The sequence below is a fragment of the Sebastes umbrosus genome, chromosome 17 (assembly GCF_015220745.1).
Source record: "Sebastes umbrosus isolate fSebUmb1 chromosome 17, fSebUmb1.pri, whole genome shotgun sequence".
Classification (NCBI taxonomy): Eukaryota; Metazoa; Chordata; class Actinopteri; order Perciformes; family Sebastidae; genus Sebastes; species Sebastes umbrosus.
The window spans coordinates 2,117,176-2,143,521 of record NC_051285.1 but is presented as its reverse complement, the minus strand read 5'-3'; the positions used below and the strand labels follow the sequence as shown (position 1 = coordinate 2,143,521).

General features: G+C 43.0%; 1 protein-coding gene across 2 annotated transcripts in view; it reads right to left on the bottom strand.

Annotated features, from left to right (window-relative positions):
• The window catches only part of wwc1 (WW and C2 domain containing 1), a 49,636-nt gene that overhangs the window by 10,685 nt on the left and 12,605 nt on the right, over positions 1-26,346 (bottom strand). For both annotated transcript variants that reach the window (XM_037748548.1, XM_037748549.1), the window contains 10 exons: positions 24,216-24,325; positions 23,541-23,744; positions 23,222-23,298; positions 22,128-22,207; positions 16,224-16,353; positions 10,367-10,513; positions 9,020-9,090; positions 8,293-8,538; positions 6,007-6,096; positions 2,057-2,742 (listed from right to left, as the gene is read on the bottom strand). In XM_037748548.1, the coding sequence (XP_037604476.1) occupies positions 2,057-2,742; positions 6,007-6,096; positions 8,293-8,538; positions 9,020-9,090; positions 10,367-10,513; positions 16,224-16,353; positions 22,128-22,207; positions 23,222-23,298; positions 23,541-23,744; positions 24,216-24,325 (1,841 nt within the window). The remainder of the gene's footprint in view (positions 1-2,056; positions 2,743-6,006; positions 6,097-8,292; positions 8,539-9,019; positions 9,091-10,366; positions 10,514-16,223; positions 16,354-22,127; positions 22,208-23,221; positions 23,299-23,540; positions 23,745-24,215; positions 24,326-26,346) is intronic.

Here is a 26,346-nt window from a genome sequence, read left to right as displayed (position 1 = left end):
CACCGCTGTCTGCTTCTGTAGAAGAGGCAGACTGCAGTGGAGGATATCCCATGATTATATTAGAATACAAAAGGAGCAGCATCTTGGGTTGCTACGGATACGAGATGATGAAACAGGAACCAGGACGTCCAGTTTGAAGGCTGATTCAAAGACACTGACTCTAGGAAGTTATCACAGCAGTAAAGTCGTGCACAATGCTAAATGGTTTTAAGCAGTGCTCCTGTTGACCTGTCGGAGCCCGGTAACCTGTGCAGTCCTGGCAGCAGCGATGGAGAGTGAACAAGAAACCAGACACTACGTCCACCTTTCACCTGCGGCTGCAACAAGAACCGGAGTCACGTTCAAGCTGCTCAAAGCCCAAAGTTCAAACCTCAACCGACCCCGCACTATAATTCAGCTTTAATTCATTTCGGTTGCAACAGCGGACACGGAGGCAATTAAGGTTCTTCTGCTGCATTCACATGGAATCAGGCAGACAATAGACGGAAGACGAGCAACACCTTCTGGACAGCACGGGGAAAAACAAACAAACGAATGGCAGGACGGCAAATCGAAACATGTATGACGATATATGTTGCTATGGTGATGGAATTTCAATTTTCTGTCAATCTACTGATTAAATAAATTCAAATTTAAAATCAAAATCAGTTCAATTAATATAATTTCCCCCCCAAAAATCCCCCAGAAGTCCATTTCATATCTGAGTTCAAACAGCACACTCAGGTGATGGAGCGTCTGTAATCCAACACCCTCCTAACCTTCACCTCCACTCCTTTCATTGCTCCCACCAGCAATCAGGTTTCACACACTAGTGTTACATTTCTCATCACACACACACACGGCGAAGCGGAGGAGGATTCCTCGTATCCCGCTTTCCAATAAAGTTGGAGTGTTTTTCTGTGACGTCTAGTGTAACAGAGATAAAGGTGTTACATCACCGCCGTCTCCTCTCTCTCTGTCTCTCTCTCTCTCTCATTGCTGCTCATCTAATTGCAGACGATCCATCACTGTTATCGTTCTCATGTTATTAACTGGGATTATGATTTGAGTCATTATCCTGCAGCCCTGCTGAGTTATTATGCAAACAGATTTTTACTGCTGTCGAGATGTGACATGATTGCTTTGAGGATAAGAGACTCAGTCACAGTGACTAGTCACATTGTAGTTTCTTTGGAAGACTTTCTCTACTGAAAAAAAACTAACTTCTGTGTAACGTTACTTGTGATTTGGGACTTTTTCCTGGTCTGGTCTGGGCCCCCTTTGGTTCCAATAAAAGCAAATCTTGATGCTACAGTATACTATTATATTTCAAACAATAATGTGCTTCCCACTTTGTGTCAACAGTTTGTCTTTGGCGGCGTTACAGATACAGGAAGTTGGCTCCCGTCTATAGCTCGCTGAGCGGGGGAGGAGTTGTAGCCTCGTAGAATTTATTCACCGACAAATAAACTGTACACACATTGTCTCTTCACAGCTACGTTCACAGCTATAACGCCACCGACAACACACACACGGTCTGTCGGACACTCGCTTAAGTGTCGCTGCGCTGACAGACCGTATGTGTGTGACTACGGGGAGCACGAAGCTACCAGCAGAGCTAGAGCTGCTAACGAAGCACAAACACACAATGGACAATCGCTATCGTTAATCCGGGCAGACACACAGCTGACAACCTGCTAAACTAAACGGTTAATAATCTGTTAACGAGGGTCGGTTATCGGTTAAGAAAAATCCATATTCATATTAACCAGGTCAAAATGTGGTGGGAAGACTGAAAGCAGAAGAGTGCAGGATGTTATAGCAGCACGTTAATCCTTTGGTTTTGGTTATGGCTGAGATGCACCATTGCTGCCTTTATGTAGTATCGGCAGACACTTTGATCCATGTTACCTCTCTCTGTCTCCTCACTGTTTCTGTTTCTCTACTCAATGAACTTGCATTTCTACAGTGAAGTACGGCTGCAACTAGCCCTAATACCTAACTAGTACCCAACAGCTGTACAGTGAAGATTGTGACCATTCTGGATGAAGAAGAATCAAAGAATAAAAAGCTTTACCTTTGCCCTCCTCGCCCAGCGTGGTGTCGTGGTTCTGCTTCTCCTCCAGCCCGCCGGGATCCCCGTGCTCCTCCTGCCGTTGCTCCTGAGAGTCCAGGCTGAGCTCCAGTTCTGCTAGTCTGCTCTGGAGCTCCAGATCCAGGCTCAACCCGCCGGGCCCCGTCTGGCCCGTGAATGTCTCTCCGGGCAGGAAACTAGCGTCCGTGACCAGCGGCGAGCACGGCGGAGACAGCGAGGAAAGAGACGACCGAGGAGACAGAGAGCTCATGGAGCGAGGCGTTTCTGACAGTCTGAGCGCCTGGATCCTGGCAGACCCCGAGTCCGCTGCGACACCACCGCCTCCTCCTCCTCCTGCACCTCCTCCAGCAGAACACTCCACATCTCCTCCCGCTTTGTCCCCGGGCCTCTCGGCGTCCCTCCCTCCGGAGCCCGTCACCACTTCGTGTTCGTGTATGGTGGTGATGGAGCTGGAGGGGCGGTAGCCTCCCTGGCCGCCCTCCTGAAGGAGGCTGTCCAGCTTGTTTTGGAAGTCCGGGTCGGCCAGCTCGGGCTGCTCCAGGTAGATGTCGGTGAAGCTGAGGGAGGAGGTGGAGCCCAGGCTGGAGGTGGTGGCCAGCGAGCCGCGGCTGGACGTCAGAGAGCCTCGACTGCTGCCGGACGAACAGGACAGAGTGCTGGCCGACAGGCTGCAGGAGAGAGACATGGACACACGTCAGCTAAAAGCACAATACCACTCTATATTTCAGCTGCTTGGCAGTAATGTTAGCTGTTTCGTACCCCTTCGTGCGTCATCATCTACGTGCCATTTGTTAAATGGACTCTATGTAAGAATCAGAAATGTCTTGTTAACAGCGACGGCTTTGGCCTTTAAGTCAACGAAAGTCAGCGTCCTGTTGCTGGCGCTTGTGCTCGCTCTACATAGACATGAAGGAGCATCGGTCAACACAGTGAGGAGACACACGTCAGCTAAAAGCACAATATCACTCTATATTTCAGTTGCTTGGCAGTAATGTTAGCTGACCAGACGAAGGTCTCTCCATGAATCAATGCTGATCCTAGTGTTGGCTTTTCCTGCCTCAGCCTCCCGACCGCGGCCGGAGGGAATGGGGGAGACACTGACACCCGGTCGGAGAGGATAACGTTTCTCTCTGCGGAGCCCCGTCACTTCACAAGACACGGGAAACCTCTGTTGGTCTGGAGGAGCTGCAGCAGTTATTTCTACACAAACGTCCACTGAACATTCACTAGATATTCTCAGAGCTAAACTAACTCTTCTGCAGTGTGGAGTGAGCAGCATGCACGTGAGAGGTGGAGAGAGAGAGAGAGAACGAGCGTGGTGTGAGTGAAGGCAGGCAAAGGAGCAGAGTACAGCAGAGACTCCGGTCCTGGAGACCAAAGCTACGGTCTCCCCCGCGTCCTCCGACCGCGGCCAACACTGTTTAACAGACGGGCTTCACTAGATACAACCAAGAGGTTTTGGTGCTTCACTGTAGTTTGTGTTGGAGTCTGAGACTGAACAGCGTAGACACACGCGAGCGCACATGTGACACCGACCCACAATGATTTATACGTTTAAAGGGACTGTTTGTAAGAAGTTACAAACAGTCCCTTTAAACAAGCTTTGTTAAAAACAGAAGAAGAATCTCTGATGATCTGCTTTCAGTTTTCAAATGTAATTCATAACAAATTTGTTTCTGTCATTGCACTTGTAAGTTGCATAAAACTAATTCATTTTATAGCTGTAATAAACGGCATATTTTATTATTTCACAGTGAGCTGACTGAAAGAAAAGAAGAGAGAACAGAGGAGGAGGATTGGGAGAAGACAGCTGAGGTAGAAAAGAAACAGTGACAGTGAATCTTAGGCAAGAAGAAGGAAGAAGAAAAGCAGAAAGCTTCGCGGTGCGTTGAGCTGGAAGCAACACTGCAGGCAGACGTCTGTTTCCTACTTTCCTTTCGTCTCGTCTCATATATTGCCCTCCTTTCCCTTTCTCTCCTCTGTACGTCTCCTCTATCCCTCCCTCCCTTCCTGCCTGGTGTTCACTCTTCTCTTATTTCCTTTTTTCATTGTTTCAGAAAACTCATTTCTCTTAAAGTTATTTCTGCAACGTCTCAGAGTGCAGCGTGTTTCTGTCCTTTTAATTTGTGTTTCTTATTTAGTATGTTTTATGTATCCTGCAGCGCACATTGAATAGCCTTTATGTCTGAAATGTGCTTTATAAATAAACTTTAAGCAGTAATTGCACAAGACTTTTTTGGTTATTTATCTCCCAGCCCAGCAGGCGAGATGTTAAGAGCTTCAAACTAAAATTGAGGAGCTAAAATACACCTTTAAATATCGGACTTGAGGGACTACTTTCAGGAGGAAAGTCATTTTCTTCCTCCCCTCTGTCCGTCCTCTACTCTCCTCTCATTTCTTTTTCCTCCCCACTCTGCATGAGCAGCTCTCTAATTAAAGCAGAGAGGCTCGTTAGCGCAAGACAGAGAAGAGTTCCTGTCCGCCAGGGAGACGTCTGATTTCCATCAGACCTAGGAGGACAGACGGGGACGAACGAGCCGTGAGACGAGAACAGAAACGGAGAGAGAGAAACTAGCCTGTCACCGTCAACCTTTCAGATCATCAGTGTTAAATATTAAACGTTTATTATCAAACATGTACAGCTCTCTCGACAGCCTTGCGTCATCTCGTAATAATGTAAGTCCTGAGGATGTTCTGGGGTTGGGCTGGGAAATTAGATTTGTGGCGAGATCATGAGTGAAATCAAGAAGACGGAGAGAACAAAATGTCTTTCATCTTTCTGCAAATGTTTGGTCATTAAAGGTTTCTCAGCCTCCCCTTCACTTCACTTCAAAGCTCGGCTCTCTTTGACTGCCGGCTTTGAATCTAATAACTAAATGATCCTATTTTCAGTGAATCATCTGAGTAAGAAATATGTTGAACTAAAGTTATTATGATTTTATCCTGTTAGACCGATCAGCAACCGTCTGGAGCTGCAAAACACCTGATCATTGTGATGAAGGTAACACAGTTTATAGTCTAAGTATATAGTATATCAGTCTAATGCAGTCAGGGCCAAAGAGACAATGTACTACGGAGTATCAAGGCCACATTGAGGGAAAACACATCTGAGATTTACAGAATAAAGTCAGAATATTATGAGAAAAAAGTCATAACTTAGCGAGAAAAAAAAGTTGTAATATTACGAGAATAAAGTCACAATTTAACGAGAAAAAAAAGTCGTAATATTGCGAGAATAAAGTCATAAATTAACGAGAGAAAAAAGTCGTAATATTAAGAGAATAAAGTCATAAATTAACGAGAAAAAAAAGTCGTAATATTACGAGAATAAAGTCGTAACTTAACGAGAAAAAAAAGTCGTAATATTAAGAGAATAAAGTCATAACTTTACGAGAAAAAAAGTCGTAATATTACGAGAATAAAATCATAACTTAACGAGAAAAAAAGTCGTAATATTACGAGAATAAAATCATAACTTAACGAGAAAAAAAGTCGTAATATTACGAGAATAAAATCATAACTTAACGAGAAAAAAAGTCATAATATAACGAGAATAAAATTATAACTTAATGAGAAAAAAAGTCGTAATATAACGAGAATAAAATTATAACTTAATGAGAAAAAAAGTCGTAATATTACGAGAATAAAATTATAACTTTACGAGAAAAAAAAGTCGTAATATTACAAGAATAAAGTCATAACTTAACGAGAAAAATAAAGTCATAATATTATGAGAATAAAGTCATAAGTTTACGAGGAAAAAAGAAACACGTAAAATTACTACTTTATAATATTATGACTTTATTCTCATAATACTATGACTTTAAAAGTTATCAGAACTGATAGAAATGATGGACAAAGCCACAAAAATAACATCCAAGTTGTAGTAAACAGGAATTATCCTTTGAGATATTGAAGTGAGATGAACAAACCTTTTGAGTTGAGTGTGTAGTGATGTGGCCAGTCGAACCATCTCCTCCAGCTCTCTGACCAGCTTGTTCCTCTTGCAGTGAAGTCGCAGCCTGAAATCACAAAAAAAAAACTTTATTTTGTAAAGAAATAAACTAAAGTTGTGTAGTTTAGTAACGTTTTAATCAATTCAACCCTTATAAAAAAAGAAAATAAAACAAATCTGATCCTTTGTCAGCTGTTTCAAGGCTGAACATGAGTCACCTTCATATTTAGGAAAATAAAAACACTGAACATAATCCTCCATCTCTGGTAACACTATTGGAATGAGTTCTTGACAAAAGAAAAGTTAACAAATATGACACGACGGCGGCGGCGATGTGTTTGGGGTATTGTGAGCGGCCGCTTTGTGTTCAGGTGACAGCGGTGTCATCTGTTGGTATGAGCTTTGTTGGGAGTCCATTAACAGCTGTTACTATGATCTGTGGTTTGAGTGGAAACAGGCCAAAGAGGAGAAGCGTTTCATCCGGTTACAGACAGCTGCTGCTGCTGCTGCTGGTGGTCATTCAAGACTTTTTCAATGCTGATTAAAAGCAACTTTTGTGCAAAAGTTTGTCTGATTTTAGATGCAAAACATGCACCAAGAAACAGCAACATCTTCCCTTTCACACAGGACTGTGTGGGCGTTTTCAGGCTGAGCTTTACTGACATCTGCCTCCGTCTTCTGCTGCTTTTATTATGTTTTTTAGAGAAGGGCAACCTACTCATTTGACATCATGACCCAACACACACCAGCAAAGCTTTGCCCAACTTGATCGGAGGTCTAACTGTCCGTAAAACCATAAAAACCTTCGTGGGTGTGTGGAGCCTTTAAAACTCCCAAAACAAATTAAAGACTTTTGCTGAACTCAAAGACAGTGATTCAGTGAATTTGACATCTTTCACAACCAGCAGACACGGAGAACATGAGTGTGTGCATACTTCTTGTGTCAGTGTGTGTGTGTGTGTGTGTGTGTGTGCGTGTGTGTGTGTGTGTGTGTGTGTGTGCGTAGGCGGACTACAAGAGGTTCTTTTTGTGACCAGGCTCTACAGCCTCTCAGGTTACAGGAACAGGAGACGAGACACAAAGAGAGACTGAGCTCAGGTAGAGTCTGACCTGAACGCCGCATAACAAGAGTCCTGTTAGAGGGGAGGGAGGGAGGGAGAGAGGGAGAGAGGGAGAGAGGGAGGGAGAGAGAAAGAGAGGAGACATGCAGGATCTTGGTGGTTCTGGTTTGCTGCCTGCTGCCATTTAAGAAAAGAGAAAGTGGTACAAACCTAGAGAGAAGAGGAAAAGTGAAAGAAAGGTTTAGGAGAGCAGGAACAGAGGAGAGGGGGGATGAGGTAGAGGAGGAGAGGAGAGTAGCAGAGGAAACAAGGACTGGAGATGTGAGGAAGCAAGGAGAGGAGAGGAGATAATAAGAGAAGAGGAAATAAGGAGAGGAGAGGACAGGGCAGGAGATGAGACAAGGAGTGGAGAGGAGAGGAAGCAAGAAGAGCGAAGAGAGAGGAGACCAGGAGAAGAGAAGAGAGGAGAGGAAAATAATGAGAGGAGAGGAAAGAAGGAGAAGATACAACAATAGGAAACGATGAGAGAAGAGGAGACAAGCAGAGGTGAGGAGATGAGAGGAGAAGATAGGAGAGGAGAAGAGAGGAACCAAGAAGAGGAGAGGGAGGACAGGAGAGGAGAGGTGAGGTGAGGTGAGGAGATAAGAGGACAGGACAGGAGAAGAAAAGATAGGAGACAAGGAGAGGAGAGGACATAAGGAGATGACAGAAAAGAAGAGGAAACGAGCAGAGGAGAGGAAATAAGGAGAGGACACAAGGAGAACAGAGGAGACAAGCACAGGAGAGTAGAGGACAGGAGAAGAGAGGGAACAAGAGAAGAGAGGAGAGGAGAGGAGAGGAGAGGAGAGGAGAGGAGAGGGAACAAGAGAGCAGAGGAGAGGAGAGGAGAGGAGAGGAGAGGAGAGGAGAGGAGAGGAGAGGAGTAGAGGAGAGGAGAGGAGAGGACTGTCATGCTCATCTCTAGCTCTTAATAATCATCGGGGAGGTTTGACGTCTCTAAAGGTCTGAAGGTCAAAGGAGTCAAACAGCAGCAGAAGGTCAGTGGTTTCATCAGCAGATGAGACAATAATGACCTCAGTTACACATCACACGCTGTCATCACCTGCTCTAACCTTCGCCACGGCGCTGGAGACAGGTAGTACCAGTATGAAAACAGAGGTACTGGTTATGTTTAATAAAGGTATTTAATATCCTCGGCCCACCTCTCAGTGAGAGCCTTGCTCTGGTTGTCTCTGGCGGCCTGCAGGTCTCTCTCCAGACGCTTCTTCTCGGTCTCCAGCTTCTCCTTGTCGTTGGGCTGCAGCCGCTGGCGGGGGCTGACGTACTGCAGCTCCTTCAGCAGCTCCTCCTTCTCGTTGATGAGGATGAGGCGGTCTCGCTCCGGGTCCAGCAGCCCCGGCCACGCCTCGCTGTCCAGTTTGGCGATCTGCACCTCGATGGTGGCGATCCTGAGAAGAGAACAAGGGGAGAGAAGAAGAAGAGAAGGAGGAAGAGGAGGTGTATAACTTGTCTCTACAACAATGATAAAGAAAATTGAAAATGTAAACAAAAAACAGTTATTCATTTCCATTAATTCTTTTTAAAATCCACAGGGAGCCACTGTAGAGGAGCTGAAGAGTGGCGTGTGGCTCTATAGCTGCAGGTTGCAGACCCCTGTCCTTTAGAGATGATGACAATTCAAACAACCTTCTACTACATTATCCTCCTCTCTTTACAGTGGTAATCTTGAGCTCAGATGCTAAAAGCTCAGGAGCGTGACAGCAGCTCAGTCAGCTGGTACGATAACAAAATCTAATCGAACTTTTGCAGATCTTCAGAATGTTAAAACAAATCCACGCACGACTAAACAACAGCAATCATAAAAGCTTTCATTACAAAGGCAGACGTAGAGTAAACAGTAAAATGCATGACTCCACACATGATGTCTACCTTCTCTTGGCCTCCTCGTACTTCAGACTCAGACGAACCTTCTCTGCCAGTTTGTTGGTGCTCGTCATGAACTGAATACAAACAGAAAAACAACTCAATGACATGAACAAAATACAATACACTAAATCTTTATTGTCCTCCAGGATGGACATTGGTCTTCGGCTCACCAAACACAGGAAACAACAACATAAAAAACAGACGAGCAGTCATTAAAAAACAAATACATAGACAGGTTATATCATCAGACAAGACTCCAACACAAACTACAGTGAAGCACCAAAACCTCTTGGTTGTATCTAGTGAAGCTGTTAAACAGTGTTGGCCGCGGTCGGAGGACGCGGGGAAGACCGTAGCTTTGGTCTCCAGGACCGGAGTCTCTGCTGTACTCTGCTCCTCTGTCTGACTTCACTCACACACCGCGCTCGTTCTCGCTCTTTCACTCCACCTCTAGACGTGAACGCGCGCACACTCCACACTGCAGAAGAGTTAGTTTAGCTCTGAGAATATCTAGTGAATGTTCAGTGGACGTTTGTGCAGAAATAACTGCTGCAGCTCCTCCAGACCAACAGAGGTTTCCCGTGTCTTGTGAAGTGACGGGGCTCCGCAGAGAGAAACGTTATCGTCTCCGACAAAAACTACGGTGTCTCCCCTGTTCCCTCCGGCCGCGGTCGGGAGGCTGAGGCAGGAAAAGCCAACACTAGGATCAGCATTGATTCATGGAGAGACCTTCGTCTGGTCAGCTAACATTACTGCCAAGCAGCTGAAATATAGAGTGATATTGTGCTTTTAGCTGACGTGTGTCTCCTCACTGTGTTGAGCGATGCTCGTTCATGTCTATGTAGAGCGAGCAGGACGCTGGCTTTCGTTGACTTAACGGAAACAGGTGTCGCTGTTCACAAGACATTTCTGATTCTTACAGAGTCCCTTTTATTTAATGGCACGTAGATGATGGCGTGAGTGTACTCAGGTATGAAACAACACTGTTAATTTGAAAGCTGAGCGGCGCGGAGTCGCTCTCAGGCGCAGTACGAATGAATCGTACCCAATATTGAAAATGATTCAGTTTTAATGTCCCTGCTTTGCACTCAGAAAGACATTTGAAGTTTGATACCCTGCTTGTCTTTTGAAAGGTCGACTGGGTGTCAATCGGTCAGCTCAGGAAAAACTGTCCGAAGATTAAAGCTAACACGTGGTAGACTTCTTGATGCTGTTTTTTTTTTACCTGTTGGACTATATTGAATTGTGTGCTGACTACTGCAGTGCAGAGCAAACCCCAGACTACAGCTCTGTGTGGCCTCTCTCTCTTAACGCTGTTACTTCTCTCTAAGGTGAAAAAGTGAAACTCACCTCAGCGGGGATGTCGGTCTGGGAGCCGGCGTCGGTGTAGAGCCGAGGGATGTTCAGCTCAGAGTTGGCGAGCGAGGGACTGCTGCCCCACAGCTCCTGCTGGGAGCCCGAGTCCAGCTGGAAACTGTCCTTCAACACCGCCAGTTTCTGGATGAACAAACGGGAGATTACATGAGTCAAAACATGAACAATCTGCAGGGAGAAACTGGGACACTGCGGCAGGAAACTGCACCAGGAATACAAATAGGATGTGATTAAGGACATAAAGTAACAACAAAACCTTTGTACTCCAATCTATTGTTTGATCATCTGAGGAACTGAACCTTCTAGGAATCAACTAAGGCATTCAGTGAGAGCTGCTGAGATGCAAAGAGCATCTGCAAAATAACAAAACTGTAAAGTGTAATAGAATACCTCCCCCCGTCTGTGTCTGTGTTTGCTGCATGTTCCCTGTTTGTTCCAGTGATGCAGCAGCGGTGAAGGCTGCCGCAGTCATCCTTTCATCTTTACAGCCGTGATGAATATCTTATATGACTCGGCGGTTCGTTTCTGAAGCCTGCTGTGGAATGCACCTTATCTTTGCTTTTCAGATGGGGCAGAAAAATAACATACCACCACCTCTCTGATAACGGTACGGCAGTGTTTCAGTGTTTTCATGATGCTGTGTCTCGACTCTTTGTCTCTTTCCTGGGCCTTCATTTTAGCGATGTTTCAGCATAAAGCTACACATGGCTGCTGTACAGAGATAATAAACATAATACATTTATATTTAAAAATCATTATACACTGTGTGCTCCTCAGACCTACATTTCCTCTCTGGTAAAGAAAACATTTGGCTCTCTGGATGCAGTTTTCTCTCAATGGAGCAGCTGTTAGACTTAATTTATCACTTCCTGTGTGCCAGATAAATTTAATACAGTATGCATAAAATCTGTGTACAAAAAGTTTAGGATCTGCAGTTTTATTTTTATCACAGTCACTGGAACATCCAACATCATAGAACTGCTGTTTGTGCAATCTGAGCCACCGTCTGCCACTAACGAATCTTTGCATGTAAACTATACAGTATATATACAGTATCACAAAACACTATAACGCCATAGTCAAGTGGATCAATATTTTCTTACACCACTAGGTCCACGTATCACTGGTGGTACACGAGAACCTCGCTAAAAGACCAAACAACTGCACTCCAACAGTCCTTAACTTAAAACCCCCAAATTGCCATTTACTAGAATGGCACTCGGAGAGCGCAGACCTCCGCCAAGGAGCGTGAGTAAATCATGTGCCTCTGTGTCCTCCGATCTCCTAACGGCATCTGCAAGATTTCACAGACTGGAGGAAAACAAGCAGTAAGAGCTGATCTGAGGTCTGCTGTCCATCTGCCGTCTATGAGAGCCGGCTGTCAATCACTCACAAACTCCGACCAAACAGTCAAACTAGGCAGCGCTGATCAAATATGAATCAATATTCTGTTACGTTAATGTCTATTTCTCTCCTCAGATGTTCTCAGAATCATCTTGTAGTGCACGGTTTAGCTGTGAAATGAGAACGTTTGTGACGCCGCCGCCATTGTGAAATCTGGTAAAGGAACGCCAAGTTCCAGTCACATGACCGGAGCACAGCCAATAGGAACGTTCTCTCAATGAAACGACCTGTGATTGGTCAAAGTCTCCCGTCACGGGCTAGATGTTCTAAAGCCTGAAAACAGAGCCATGAGGAGGAGCAGAAGTCTGGTTATCTCTCAGAACACTTGAATTACAATATGCTGAAAGGTTATTGTGGATTTTTGCCCAATGATGACAAAAATATATACTGACTACTGAAGCTTTAATGTGAAAAAACGCAGAATCTACAGTTAAAATTTGGTTTGAAACGTGATGTCTGAAAGCACCCTCAGTAAGAATACTCCTCTCTCCATTTCTCTAGCTGTCATCTCTCTGGACTTGAAGCAATCAAGCATTAAGAAAAAAGAACAACAACACACTCACAGCCAGCCGTACAAACATACATAGATGCACAGCACACAGGGAAACACACACACACACACACATATATGAACATCCCAGACACACAGACTGAGCTGTCAGCTGCAGATGGTAACGGAGGGAGGAGGGAGAGAGACGGGAGAGAGACGGAGTCCACAGAGCAGATGATGTATTATTGAACACGTTCTCCTCCCTCTACCTCCAAACCAATATGAGCCAAACAGATCTGCAGCCAGACTTTCCTGATAATATAAATCTATACATAAAATGTGAGTAAAATGGTTATATAGAAGATTTATAGACATTATCTGTTTAATATTCTGTGCAGACATGTTGGTGCCCGCCGGAGCATACGAGAACATCTGCACTGTTATTACGAACATAAAAATGTTTTACAAGACCGAACCATAAAACTGAACCTTGAGGCATTATAAAGATGATTTATGGTTTATTAGCAAACTAGAAAACAACTAATTGTTGTTTGCCAGTTGTTGCATGAGAGCCAAACACCGTATATCAAACCCATTTCATGCTCGTCTCAACTCCCCTCTTCATACCTGCAGCCTGCAAACTCCAAGTCCCATCATGCAACTTTAATACACAATGCTGCTGTTGTGGAAATTTACTTATTAAGAGTTAATACTGCACTGCAATGCTGTCACTCACACTGAAAGGACGCTGACAAAGCAGAGGAGAGTTGGGAGTTTGTAATGTGGAAGACGGGAGTACAGAAGAGGAGAGAGAGAGAGATTGGCATTCATGCAAATGAAGCATGTTGGAGTTTGAACTTTAGGTCCTCATGCATGAAGTTGAGCAGTTTTGCATTAAAGGCTTTGCTGCTTTTCTCGGTTTTATATGAGTGGAAATTGTCTGGAAAATATCTTTGGGTTTTAGGACTGTTGGTCGGCCAAAAGACGATATTTGAAGGTGTCATCTTGGGCTCTAATACGGGAAGTTTTTGGTATCTTTTTGACACTTTATAGACAGAATAATTCATCAAAATGATACCGAGGTGCAGCCGACTAGTGGTATCTGAGATACAGTGACTACGTTTATTCTGAATATGACGATACGGGGTCATGTAAACAGCATATTCTGCATTCGGTCTCATTCCGAATGGAGCATTTTCCAATTAAGACATGTGGGATATGTTGATATTATTCAGGTTTTAGGAGCATTCTTTGGACATGTATACAATGCATTCAGGTATTTTAATGCCAGTTTGCGACAAGCGGCCTCTTGCCTGTTTACGTCCAGCTCTGTGCGTTGTATTTTGTGCATGTAAACGTAGTCAGTTTCATCTGAAATATCAGCACTGACAGCTCATGGATGCAACTCCTAACTCGGCATCATCCCCTCAGTGTTTATACCACATGAAGGAAATGAAACCTCATAGATGATGAATGTCACTGTGCCAGCAAATTTGTTTTTCACTTTCCAGGAAAAACTCATCTCCTCACAAACACAGCCTTCATCTTCTCCTGAGTGAACTCGACAGGCTGTCATCACAACGGCTGAGGCGCGACACTAAAAACACCACCTGCCTCCCAGCAGCCTCTCGGCTCCTCTCGGCTAGTCTAGTCGCTAAATCTGGTTTTACTACATCTGCTCCTTTTTTCCTCACAGCGATATAATGTAAAGTGTTTTAACACGCGTAAAAGACTCTCCTGAGAGTCATCCGATGCCCTCATCTCCTCGCCTCACAGCCGTGACTCATACTCTTGTCTACTCATACATTTCCTCTTCCTCACTCTTTGTCACAAATCACTGCCGGACACAGCTTTGCAAGAGGAGTGTTACGCTGAAACCGCACTGCAAAACGTTCATCATGGGGTAAATACGCCAGAGCCTTTCAATTCTGGTCCTTCTGGCCACATTTCAATCTATCTATTTAGGTTAAGTCAGGGGGCAGCAACCTTTACTATCAAAAGAGACATTTTAGTTAAATCTGGGATTTCCAGAATAAAGTCATAACTTTACGAGAAAAAAAGTCTTAATATTAGGAGAATAAAGTCATAACTTTACGTGAAAAAATTCATAATATTACGAAAATAAAGTCGTAATATTACGAGAATAAAGTCATAACTTTACAAGAAAAAAGTCGTAATATTACGAGAATAAAGTTGTAATATTATCAGAATAAATTCATAACTTTACGCGAAAAAAAGTCGGAATATTACGAGAACAAAGTCATAATTTTATGAGAATAAAAGTCATAATATTACGAGAATAAAGTCGTAATATTATCAGAATAAAGTCATAACTTTACAAGAAAAAAAGTCGTAATAATTTTGTATCTTGTAGAACAAAGTACATGTATGGTTTAATTGAGTCAATAAATAAAAAGTAAAAAAAAGAAGGAAGGAAGGAAGGAAAAATAGACAACTCATTTGCTAGGAACAGAACATGCAACCTTTTTTCTAAAGAACACAATACATTTTCCTCATTACCCCTACAACATGGTAGCAGATGATTTGACTACATCTTGTGCTTTCATTAGAGATAAAACTTTTTCACTGCACTTCAAATTGTCCCAACTATACAGCAAAAATGAAACCCTTTTATTTGTGTGAAAAGATGCACATCCCGGTGTGATTTCTGACATGATCCACACGTGGCTGTCGGTATCACATGTCGGTATTTGGATTATCTGTCTCCTCTTTCCTTCGTCTTTTGTGTGTCAAAGAGTTGATACTGGAGCTGATCAACACGCTGCCTTCAGCAACCTTTAAACAATGCTAAGCTTTTACATGGATAACTGTGTTATGTACTTAGGTTTACGCCTCGCGTGTTAGAGTTAGTTTAGAAGTGAGATGAGCTGTTGATCTGACCTGCAACTGGTTCTATACACTGTAACTGGCAGCAGCGAAACGAGCTGCGACACCATCACGTGTCCGTTAACGGTTAAACGGTACATTATTAACATCCCTAGTTGTCAGTCACTTATAATAACAATGAAAAACAAGCACTTTTAGTGGACGTAAATGACGGTGCCAGCTTGCCCCAATAGTACCATATTGCAGCCTGTGAGCAGCTGCCATCTATAGCGTTAATCGGTTAAAATGCTTAATGTCGGTTAACTGTTAATTATTAACATCCCTAGTTGTCAGTCACTTATAATAACAATGAAAAACAAGCACTTTTAGTGGACGTAAATGACGGTGCCAGCTTGCCCCAATAGCACTATATTGCAGCCTGTGAGCAGCTGCCATCTATAGCGTTAAATCGGTTAAAACGCTTAATGTCCGTTAACGGTTAAACGGTACATTATTAACATCCCTAGTTGTCAGTCACTTATAATAACAATGAAAAACAAGCACTTTTAGTGGACGTAAATGACGGTGCCAGCTTGCCCCAATAGCACTATATTGCAGCCTGTGAGCAGCTGCCATCTATAGTGTTAATAGGTTAAAATGCTTAATGTCGGTTAATTATTAACATCCCTAGTTGTCAGTCACTTATAATAACAATGAAAAACAAGCACTTTTAGTGGACATAAATGACGGTGCCAGCTTGCCCCAATAGCATTATATTGCAGCCTGTGAGCAGCTGCCATCTACAGCGTTAATCGGTTAAAACGCTTAATGTCCGTTAACGGTTAGACGGTACATTATTAACATCCCTAGTTGTCAGTCACTTATAATAACTATCAAAAACAAGCACTTTTAGTGGACGTAAATGACGGTGCCAGCTTGCCCCAATAGCACTATATTGCAGCCCGTGAGTCCGACAAGTCTCGATGGAGTTTTGGGTTGTTGTTTTTTTTAATAATCGGGTTTGCCGATTTCATCTCCCATCTGCTTTCTGTGATTTATTTTTTATTTTTAAAAGAGTGACTTTTAGTGTTTGTTCCCTCCTTCACTGTTTACCTGCATGAGTTCCTGTTTCTCCTTCTCCCCGGTACTGATGGCGTCTCGGATGGAGCGGACCTCGCTGAGGATGGTCTGCGCCTCCTGCAGCTTGTAGCCATACGGGCTGCTGGACACCTTCTGGTCAATCCTGGAGGATGAGGTAGAGAGAGAGAGAGAGGAGATGAAGGTCAGTTTGGATGATGATGGAAGTAGCAGCAGGGTTTCAGCAGCAGCCAATCATGCTGTCAAAATGTCCACAGATCACATCGTTCACCGTCAGCTGCTGTGGACAGATGATCCATTAGCTGCTTTTTTTTTAATGTTTACACAAGGAACTGGATCAACCGAGCGTGCACAACATTACAGCAACACTTTGACTCATTTCCATACAGTTACACTGAGTGTGGAGGGAAAGCTGCCCAGTGTAACCACAGCCTTTTTTTACTGGCAGTCACTCGACAGGCTTCTCTGGAATCGTGGGAAGGCAGAAGAACTCGCTCAAGGGCACTTCGACAGACAGCAGGTGGTGGCGCAGCATTACTCATTCACTTTTCCTCACGCACATCTTCCGAGCTGCTCTTTTTGAGCAGTTATTCTCTGAGGAAATAATGTCTGGATTTATCTAAATTATGTTTGTGAGCGCTCTACTGCGTTAACAAACCTCAGCAACGTATTGATTTAGTGTTTCATTTGGTATCTCTGCAGCCTGTGAACTACACCGTCTTGTTTCTCTACGGTCAGCAACCTTTACTATCAAAAGAGACATTTTAGGCAAAAAGAACTGTCTGGAGCCGCAAAACATTTGATCATTGTGATGAAGGTAACACAGTTTATAGTCTAAGTATATAGTATATAAGTCTAATGCAGTGAGGGCCAAAGAGACAATGTACTACGGAGTATTAGGGCCACATTGAGGGGAAATAAAAATCTGAGATTTACAGAATAAAATCGTAACATTACAGGAATAAAGTCATAACTTTAGGATTTATTTTTTTCCCTCCATGTGGTCCTAATACTCCGTCGTACCATAGACCTACAACAAAGATAAATAAAAATGAAAATGTAAACAAAAAACAGTTATTCATTTCCATGTTTATAAATCCACAGGGAGCCACTGGAGAGGAGCTAAAGAGACGCATGTGGCTCCAGAGCTGCAGGTTGCTGACCCCTGATCCAGGGGCTCATGGTTCTCAAACATGTGCCATTGAGACCAGCAAATATGCAGGTCTTTGTTTTCCCCACATCAATCGCTGCACTAGCTGATTTCTCTAATTTGTAAACCTCCTCCAGAGGAAATAAAAAAACCTTTAGACTCACAACACCATGATGGGCTGAATATTAAAAAACTGCGGCGTCAGCATCAAAACTTACTGTCTTATTTTAATATGCAACTGTTTTCTATCTACAATAAACTACAACCTTCAACTCAGAATTTAAGGGTTCGTGAGAACAACTACATTGTGAGTTCAGCGGTGTTAAAACGGAACAGGTGTTCACGTAAAGCAGGAGGTGACTCAGCGACCTTTCGAAAACATTTCACAGGTATGTGTTTACGCACAGAGCCGGCTCGGTGTGGACATCCTCCTGATCACTTTGATTACAATATTAAATGTTTGCTCAGCTTCTGGTTAACACACGTTAGATAGTGTTTTTCTGCTGAAGGCAGACTGGGAAAGACCCGTCTGCAGGGAGAACAGACAGAAGAGTCACTGCAGCAAACAGCCATCAGAGGCAGCAGCAGCTCTGTACGTAGACGCTGTCATCAGCAAGTCATGCATGCATCTGAATAACAGGTCCTTCCACATTCTTCAGAGAGGGACGAGGGGGAGGACAGAGAGAGAGAGAGGGAGAAAACAAGGTAGAGAATGAGGAAGTGAGGGGAGGGAGAGAGGCACTTGTCTGTAACAGGCAGAGAGAACAAGTAATCCTCTTTAAGTCCTTCTCAAACACAGAGTGAAAACGCTGTTATGAACCGTTTTATAATTACAATCACAACCACCTCTTTACAATAACGCAGAGAAGAGAGAGATAAGAGATACCAAGCTGAAACATTTAACTTACTGCAGTCACATTTTAAAGTGACACTGAAATTCCACACTAAACATTGCACATTTTAAATGAGTAAAAAAGTTTTTTCTTGGACAACCACGTACATTCATGGTCAAGGGAGCTGTCTTTTACCTCGACAACCAGAGCTCATGCTTTGGTAAACAATCCACTTTTCTGAAGTGTCCTTATCAAAAACACTTTGTGCGTTCCAATACCCATACTGCCCTACAATTTACTAAAGATTTAGCATGTCCCAAAACATAATATGTCAAATGCAGTATGCCAAAAAATACCAGGATGTCCTACTACATCCTGTCGTATTTTGCAGTATGCAAGCAAGCATGCTTTTCTGGCTATTCTGACCCACAATCCTCTGCCTAGACCAGGGGTCTGCAACCTGCGGCTCCAGAGCCACATGCGTATCTTCAGCTCCTCTCCAGTGACAAATGTTTTCTCTGCCTTTCTATACTGATAATCATCTTGAAACTAAGGATGTCAGGTGAACCGATACTTCGGCACCAAGTCGATGCCGAAATTCGGAAAACTTGAGGGTACTCGTTTTTTCGTACCGGGGATCAGGGCTCGAGAGACTAACGGACTACTACTACATTGTGAACAACAAATCTGTGTTGAAATCGACAGGAGGAGAGCTAGTTAACGTTAGCGGTTAGCCGCCGCTGGGCAGCACAGTCCTGCTGGGCTAAATAGCGGAACAGCTAACATACGGAGGATCCATTGAGGTTTACATTATGATGCTTTCAAGCTCTATTCAGTAAAAAGTATTGGGCGAAGGTAAATTCTAGGAATGCACGGATACCGTTTCCGATACTGTGCTCATGTACTCGTACTCGCAAAACCGCTCCGATACAACGGCACCGATACCACTTTACGGCAGCGTGACGTTAATCTCTCGTCACCATCTTTCGGGTCCTATCGCACGCACTCGCGCTCCACCTCCACGACCCCGCGGGGCCGGGATCCCACCTCAGCCGGTGCGCGCCGGCCCTCACTTTCATTGCACCACAGGGTTTTGCTTGCACCCTCTGAATCGCACGTGTGTTGGACACCTTGGTCCGTGTTTCAAGACGGGTCAGGTGGGTTGCAGACATCGCCGCAGACCCCTGGCGCCTTTTACGTGGGCAGAGCCCCATTCTGGGGGCACGACGCGGTTGGGGCGCACTGAGGATAGTCCGCCCCAGTGACACTTGGTCCACGGCCCCGGGAAGCACCTTCACCCCGAGCCTTTCTAAGTCGACCTAGAGCCGGTCCCGGCGCACCGCCTCGTATGCGAGACTCCCCAGCCTGCCGTGTGTCGCTCTCACCCTCCAGCTGGCTGTTAACGAGGGTCTTTAGGCACAGAGAAGTACTCTCTGGTATTGGTATCGACTACTACATTTGTAGCATTGTGACATCCGTACCTGAGGTCTGATTCATCATATGACCATGTTGGGAACTGCTGGTTTAAAATATTCTTCTCCTTCGTTGGAACTAAGTGACGTAACCCAAACCAAGAAAAACAGCATGCCTTTCTGCTTATTATGCTGTCACCTTTTCTGTTCTGCATGACAGAAAACATAAAACGCCCTCTTGTGCACCAGTAATTTTGCAAAATTCTTAACAGGAGCAGTGTTCAGCGTTCAGCTGCATTCCAGTCTAAGCTTATTCGTATTCCTGCACACAGTGATTGGTTGTTGGATGCCGTCTGATGACTGCAACAGGAGAGGAAAGTCACGGAGGAATGCCGTCCAACCACTCTCAGCCCTCAGCTACTCTTTAATCCTCCTGACACTCTCACTGTGCTTACCGGGAGGCAAGACAAACAGACCGGACATTCCTGTTCAATTCAACATCGACCCCACGGGGGGGGGATCTGCATGTCAGCTTTCTAATGTGGTGAAATTCAAAAACAAAAGAAGATCTGCTTCAGACTGAGAATGAATCCTTTTTAAATCTGGTACACCTTGCACTTTCCGACGTTATATTCTGAGGTGTGGAAGAAGGTCACATCGAAGGGGTGTTTCCATTTCAATGCACATTCCTCAGCTGTTGTTCCACTGGCGCGTTTATAGAGGTGTTAGTGTTTAATGATCGGATGGAATGTGTGATAATGCGTGAGGCAATAACTGAGCTGATAAGCCGCACTCAAGTTTCTAACTTTCTTCCGTTCGACTTCACATTTACAGTTCCAACAGGACAAATTCCAACAACAGTACAGGAAGTGTCGACTCGTCCATCTCTGCGTGGACAACTATATTCCCGTGATGCCTGAGCGATGGTGTCATAGATAAGGATAAGAGACCAATGAAAGAAGGGTGAGACAAGGCTAGAGCACATTAGAGCGAGTACACGGGAGAGGAAACACGATTCAGACAACGCTGAATCATTTTAAAAATGTGTGGAGATGCTGTTAACATCTCTGCTCAGAGTAAAACAAGAAGGAAAAACAGCTCTTCATCTTCAACCTTTTTTTTCTGTCAGCAAACAATAAAAACATTTGATGAGAGTAAAAATGTGTTTTTTGAGTCTCAGGTGTTGAAACCTTTATTCCCGCTCCCTGATCACCTATGTTTTGTTTTTAATTCAGTCAAAGTGAGTTGTTCTGTTGCTAGGCAACTAAAAGAGCATAACACATTGATTATAAAACAGGTAGCTCAAATCAAAGCAATCTGATTGGTTCATAGCTGTGATATAATACCCACATACCACGGCTATGACTATCTAATTCCTTGGTATCACTCCGCGTCGGAGAACAAAACGTAATGTGTTGTCATGGTTGCTAAGCGATGCCAAAACCCGCTACGACACATTTAAAGTTAACTTCTATGGAGGAATGGATTGAGCCGCCTCCAGAGAAAAACATCCACCTGCTAAACGACATGCAGCGCTACAGAAAGAGGAGGTTCCACAATGTTGTCCAGAATATGCTTAAAGGCACCAACAACTGCCTCCGCAGCACCACGACTCAGAAATATATCGGATGCGGGTCTTGATACGAGAGAGAATATGGCTGTAAGTGGGAACGGAGAAATGTAGAGCAACATCCTACATTATCCAAAATCTGAGAATAAAGTCATAACTTTACGGGAAAAAAAGTCGTAATATTAAGAAAATAAAGTCATAACTCTACGAGAAAAAAAGTTGTATTATTACGGAAAAAAAAGTCATAACTACGAGAAAAAAAGTTGTAATAGTACGAGAATAAAGTCATAACTTTACGAGAAAGAAAGTCGTAATATTACGAGAATAGAGTCATAACTTTACGGAAAAAAAGTCGTAATAGTACGAGAATAAAGTCATAACTTTACGAGAAAGAAAGTCGTAATATTACGAGAATAGAGTCATAACTTTACGGAAAAAAAGTCGTAATATTACGAGAATAGAGTCAAAACTTTACAGAAAAAAAGTCGTAATATTACGAGAATAAAGTCAAAACTTTACGAGACAAAAATAAAATAAAATGTAAAATTACTACTTTATAATATTATGACTTTTTTCCCGTAAACCTTTGACTTTATTCTCGTAATCTCACATTTATTTTTTTCCTCAATGTGGCTCTAATACTCCCTCGTACCTTCCGCCGGAGGTGTTCTGAAGGCAGAAGATATATCTGTGAAAGCAGAGGGGAAGGTCACACGTATACTTGCTATTCAAGTCAGATTCTGACTGTCTTGCTTTGCTCGTCAAATTAAATTAGGAGGGCTGGTGGTAGCGTAAAAGCGCGAGGATCAAATCCCAGAGTCGGCGGTCAACAGATATAAACGCCCTTCAGCAAGAAGGAGAGAGGACGAGTGCATCAGTAGCTGTGTGAGTGAGGACGTCAGGACGAGTGCATCAGTAGCTGTGTGAGTGAGGACGTCGGGATGCACCACTTACTCTTTGAGGGTCTCAAAGCCTTGTTCTTTGAACTGCAGCTCCTGCTTCATACAGGCCAGGTCCCGCTTCAGCTTGTTCACCTGAGACACAGAGAAGAGACAAACTATTTGTTGTGGTATGAAGAACTTTGTCATAAGCTAAATTTAGAATGAATTTAATAATGCGGTCAGGGTGCTTTCCACCAATTAAAGTGCTAAACTTGGGTGACTGGTGTTGGTGCAGGTGACTCTGCTACATATTTGATCCACAGCCAGTAGAGCAAGAGAGCAAGAGAGTAAAAGGATGGAGTAGTGGCTTCCTGTTTGAGATGTGATTTTCTCTCTGAGTGAACAAGCTGGTGCAAGGTGATGTTTTTAATTGTCTTGTTTTGTCAGTCCACAACCCAAAGATATTCAATTTAATATGATATAAAACAGAGAAAAGCAGGAAATCTCCATATTCGAGAGGCTGAAAACAGCATTTTCTGCAATTTTTTTGAATGAAAAATTACTTTAAAGGTCCCATATCGTGCTCATTTTCAGGTTCATACTTGTATTTTGTGTTTCTACTAGAACATGTTTACATGCTGTAATGTTAAAAAAAAACTTTATTTTCCTCATACTGTCTGTCTGAACATACCTGTATTCTCCCTCTGTCTGAAACGCTCCGTTTTAGTGCATTTCAATGGAATTGCAACAGAATTGCGTTGCTAGGCAACAGTTTGGGTCCATGTTTACTTCCTGTCAGCTGATGTTATTTACATACACTGCAACAGGAAATAAACTGGGACACATTTAGTATGTTTACGTTTAAAACCGTGTAATGGTCTAAATATTGTATATTTGTGACATCACAAATGGACAGAAATCCTAACGGCTTGTTTCAAACGCACAATTTCTGAATACGGGCTGCGTGTATTACTGCATATAATGAGCATTTTGATAGTTTAACAGTATTTTTATAGCACTTAAAACTGCTTTATAATGTAAAAGACATGAAAATCTCACTTTTTTCAATATGGGACCTTTAATGATTAATCGATTATCTAAAATAGTTGCCGCCAAACTGTCTACTGTTTCACGTTGTTAACACATTCAGGAAGGAGAGGCTCTTACCCGACTTTTGGCTGTGGTTATTTCTGCTTTTAGGATGTCTGGGTCGTACTTGCTGGACGAGGACGATCTGGAATTCACTGCAGGAAAGAAAAGATGAGAAGAGAACAGAGAGGTGTTAAAGAACGGCACATTATATATTTTTTTCATGTTGATTTTCTCGAACTAGAACTTAACGAGAAAAAAAAGGCGTAATATTGCGAGAATAATGTCATAACTTTACAAGAGAAAAAGAAAATGTGGAAAATCCACAGGGATGTAAATGTAAAACAGAACGAGCTACGCCATGTCTGTGGTTTCTCCTTCGGTAGTCGGTACTCACAGCTGGTCTGCGACGTCGTCTTGTCCCTCCACGTGTCGTTGAGCTGCCGGTACTCCTGCTGCGCCAGGCGGAGCCTCTGCTCCTTCACCTGGTAAATCTCCTTCTGGGCGCTGAGCGCGTCGCGGGCCACGGCCAGGTAGTCCCGCAACATGAACTCCTGCTCCCGCTGCCACTGGGACCGCGGGTCCTCCAGCTGGGTGCTCTCTGGAGAGGAGAAACAAGGTGAAGAGGAAGACAATGAGCGCTGGAGGAAGAGAGGTTACATTGCATAAAAGACACATGTTGCATTTATATTGAACTTGTGATGATTTCAGTGTTTGCGTTGTTTAAATCAACAGATGTGACTCAGTCAATCAGAGATGAGTTATCAGACCTTATCACATGACTTGTATTTATTCTGGTTAACCTTAACAATAAACGCCTTTTAAGATATGGCATAATGTTGAAGACTGATAAGACACTTCCTGATTATTAGAACTGCTGGATGACCAATTTAAACAATTAAACCAGAGTGGTTTTTTTTAAGTTCTCTGATCTATGTATATCTTGCATATTTAAGAGTTAATCAGGGATAAGAGCAGGAATGATAAGGGGGGAGAAAATGGAGAGTAAAGATGGAGAGATGAGCAGAAAGAATAACAAGTAAGAAGTAACAGATGACTAAAGTAAACTCACTGGTGTTGTGGTCGACATAGTACGGCCCGATGCCGGGATCGTACGCCTCCTCCCAACCGATCGGTAGCTCATCTCCGATGCAGTCGGCAAACGACAGAGGCTTCGTCTGCCTGAAGGAAACACAATCAGAGAACAGATTCAGAAACAGAATCATCTCCACCGTGATCAACAAACATCACAGACCTCGTCAGGTGTGCATGAAATACAACACATACACAGCAGTTTTAAAAAGTTATTTTACCGGGATTGTGGGTAAACTTCAGGATTTTACATATTGATTATCAAATGAAAGACAAGGAAGTCGCACGTCTATATGTGTATTGACACAAGTGTACAAGGATAGAGTCACAAAGAAGACTCAGTCAGTCCTTGCAGACCTTCGTCACTCTTTGTTCAGTGAGTTTCTTCCATCTGGTAGCAGATGCATGACCAGTAGATTTAAGAACTCATTGGTCCCTGCTGCTGTTTGTCTGTTGAATAACACCATGTAATGTTGTCGGTATGATGATTGTATTGCTGCTGGCTGTGCAGCAAATGCCCCTCGGGGATAATAAAGATTACCTCACCTTACCTTCCAGGTAGATTAAAATGTGCCCAAACAGGTGCACATATTTGTGATGTGTGTGTGTGTGTGTGTGTGTGCCTGCACCTCTAAACATGACAAACACATCATCTGAACTCTCTAAACTCTCAAAACACTCCCATCAGCTTTCTCCCATCCGACAAAGCATTTCAGGTATGTGTGCAATTCATACCACACCGACAATTGTTGTTCACACAAAAGCAGTTTGCCAATCAAACAATTTGGATGATTATGTCATTATGGAGGAAATCAAATTGGATTCAGCTTCTGAAATGTGTAAAACTCCTGCTCTTCTGTATTTCACGTCATCGTACACGTAAATTGAATACCTTTGAGTTTTCTTTTACTCTTTTACAGATTATATAAGCCGTTTCACGACCCTTTCAGCTCTGGAAGGATTGGTAGGTGTCACTATTTAACACTAAACTTTTGATTGATTAAGCAGAAAAAATGATTGATGCATTAACAAGATTACAACTATAATCAGTGTGATCCTTTATTAAATAAATCACTGCTAAAATCACAGAATATGAGAATAAATCAGCACAGATCCAGCTGTGTATGGCCGGGTGCTGAATCCTCGATCAGCGGAGCAGTACACTAAATTAAATGATTTATTAATGAGCACTCATTTAAGGACAGACACCTCAGAAACACACCAAACTCTGTGCAAATCTATATGACTTTCAGTTCATTAAAATGTCATTAATGGAGTGTTTACATGGACTACTTTTACATGCACACTAATATTACACTACTTTTATTTGTTATGGGTAAACAGCATCTTCCGTTTGGATATTAGGCTTTATTCTGAATGAAGACATGTTATTAAGTATTAAGACCTGTGGGATATGCTGATATTATTCAGTTTTTAGGAGCAGTCTTTGGACATGTATTCATTCAGAATATGCGTCTCAATTGGGGTTTTTCACAGCAGTTTTCGGCACACGGCCTCTTGCCTGTTTACGTCCAGCTCTGTGCGTTGAACTCAAACCAACTAGCCGACAGTTTGCAGAGATGCATGCCCAAAAGAAAAGCCCACATTTCTGTTTGGAAGGAGAAACACTCGTACTTTTAAACATCATGAAAGACTTGGATGTCAACAGGTTTTTTGAATATACGTAAATATCGCAACGCCGACCTTTTCAAGAAGTTGGTTGAAGGAATGAAAGAGGGAGGCTGTGTTTGCCACATTATTGACTTTATTCTCGTAATATTACGACTTTATTTCTCGTAAAGTTATGATTTTATTCTCGTAAATTTATGACATTTTTTCTGGTAATATTATGAATATATTCTCTCGTTAAGTTATGACTTTATTCTCGTAGTATTATGACTTTTTTCTCGTAAAGTTATGACTTTATTCTCGTAAAGTTCTGAATTTATTCTCGTAATATTACGACTTTATTCTCGTAAAGTTATGACTTTATTCTCGTAAAGTTATGAATTTATTCTCGTAATATTACGACTTTATTCTCGTAAAGTTATGACTTTATTCTCATAATATTATGACTTTTTTCTCGTAATATTATAACTTTATTCTGAAAA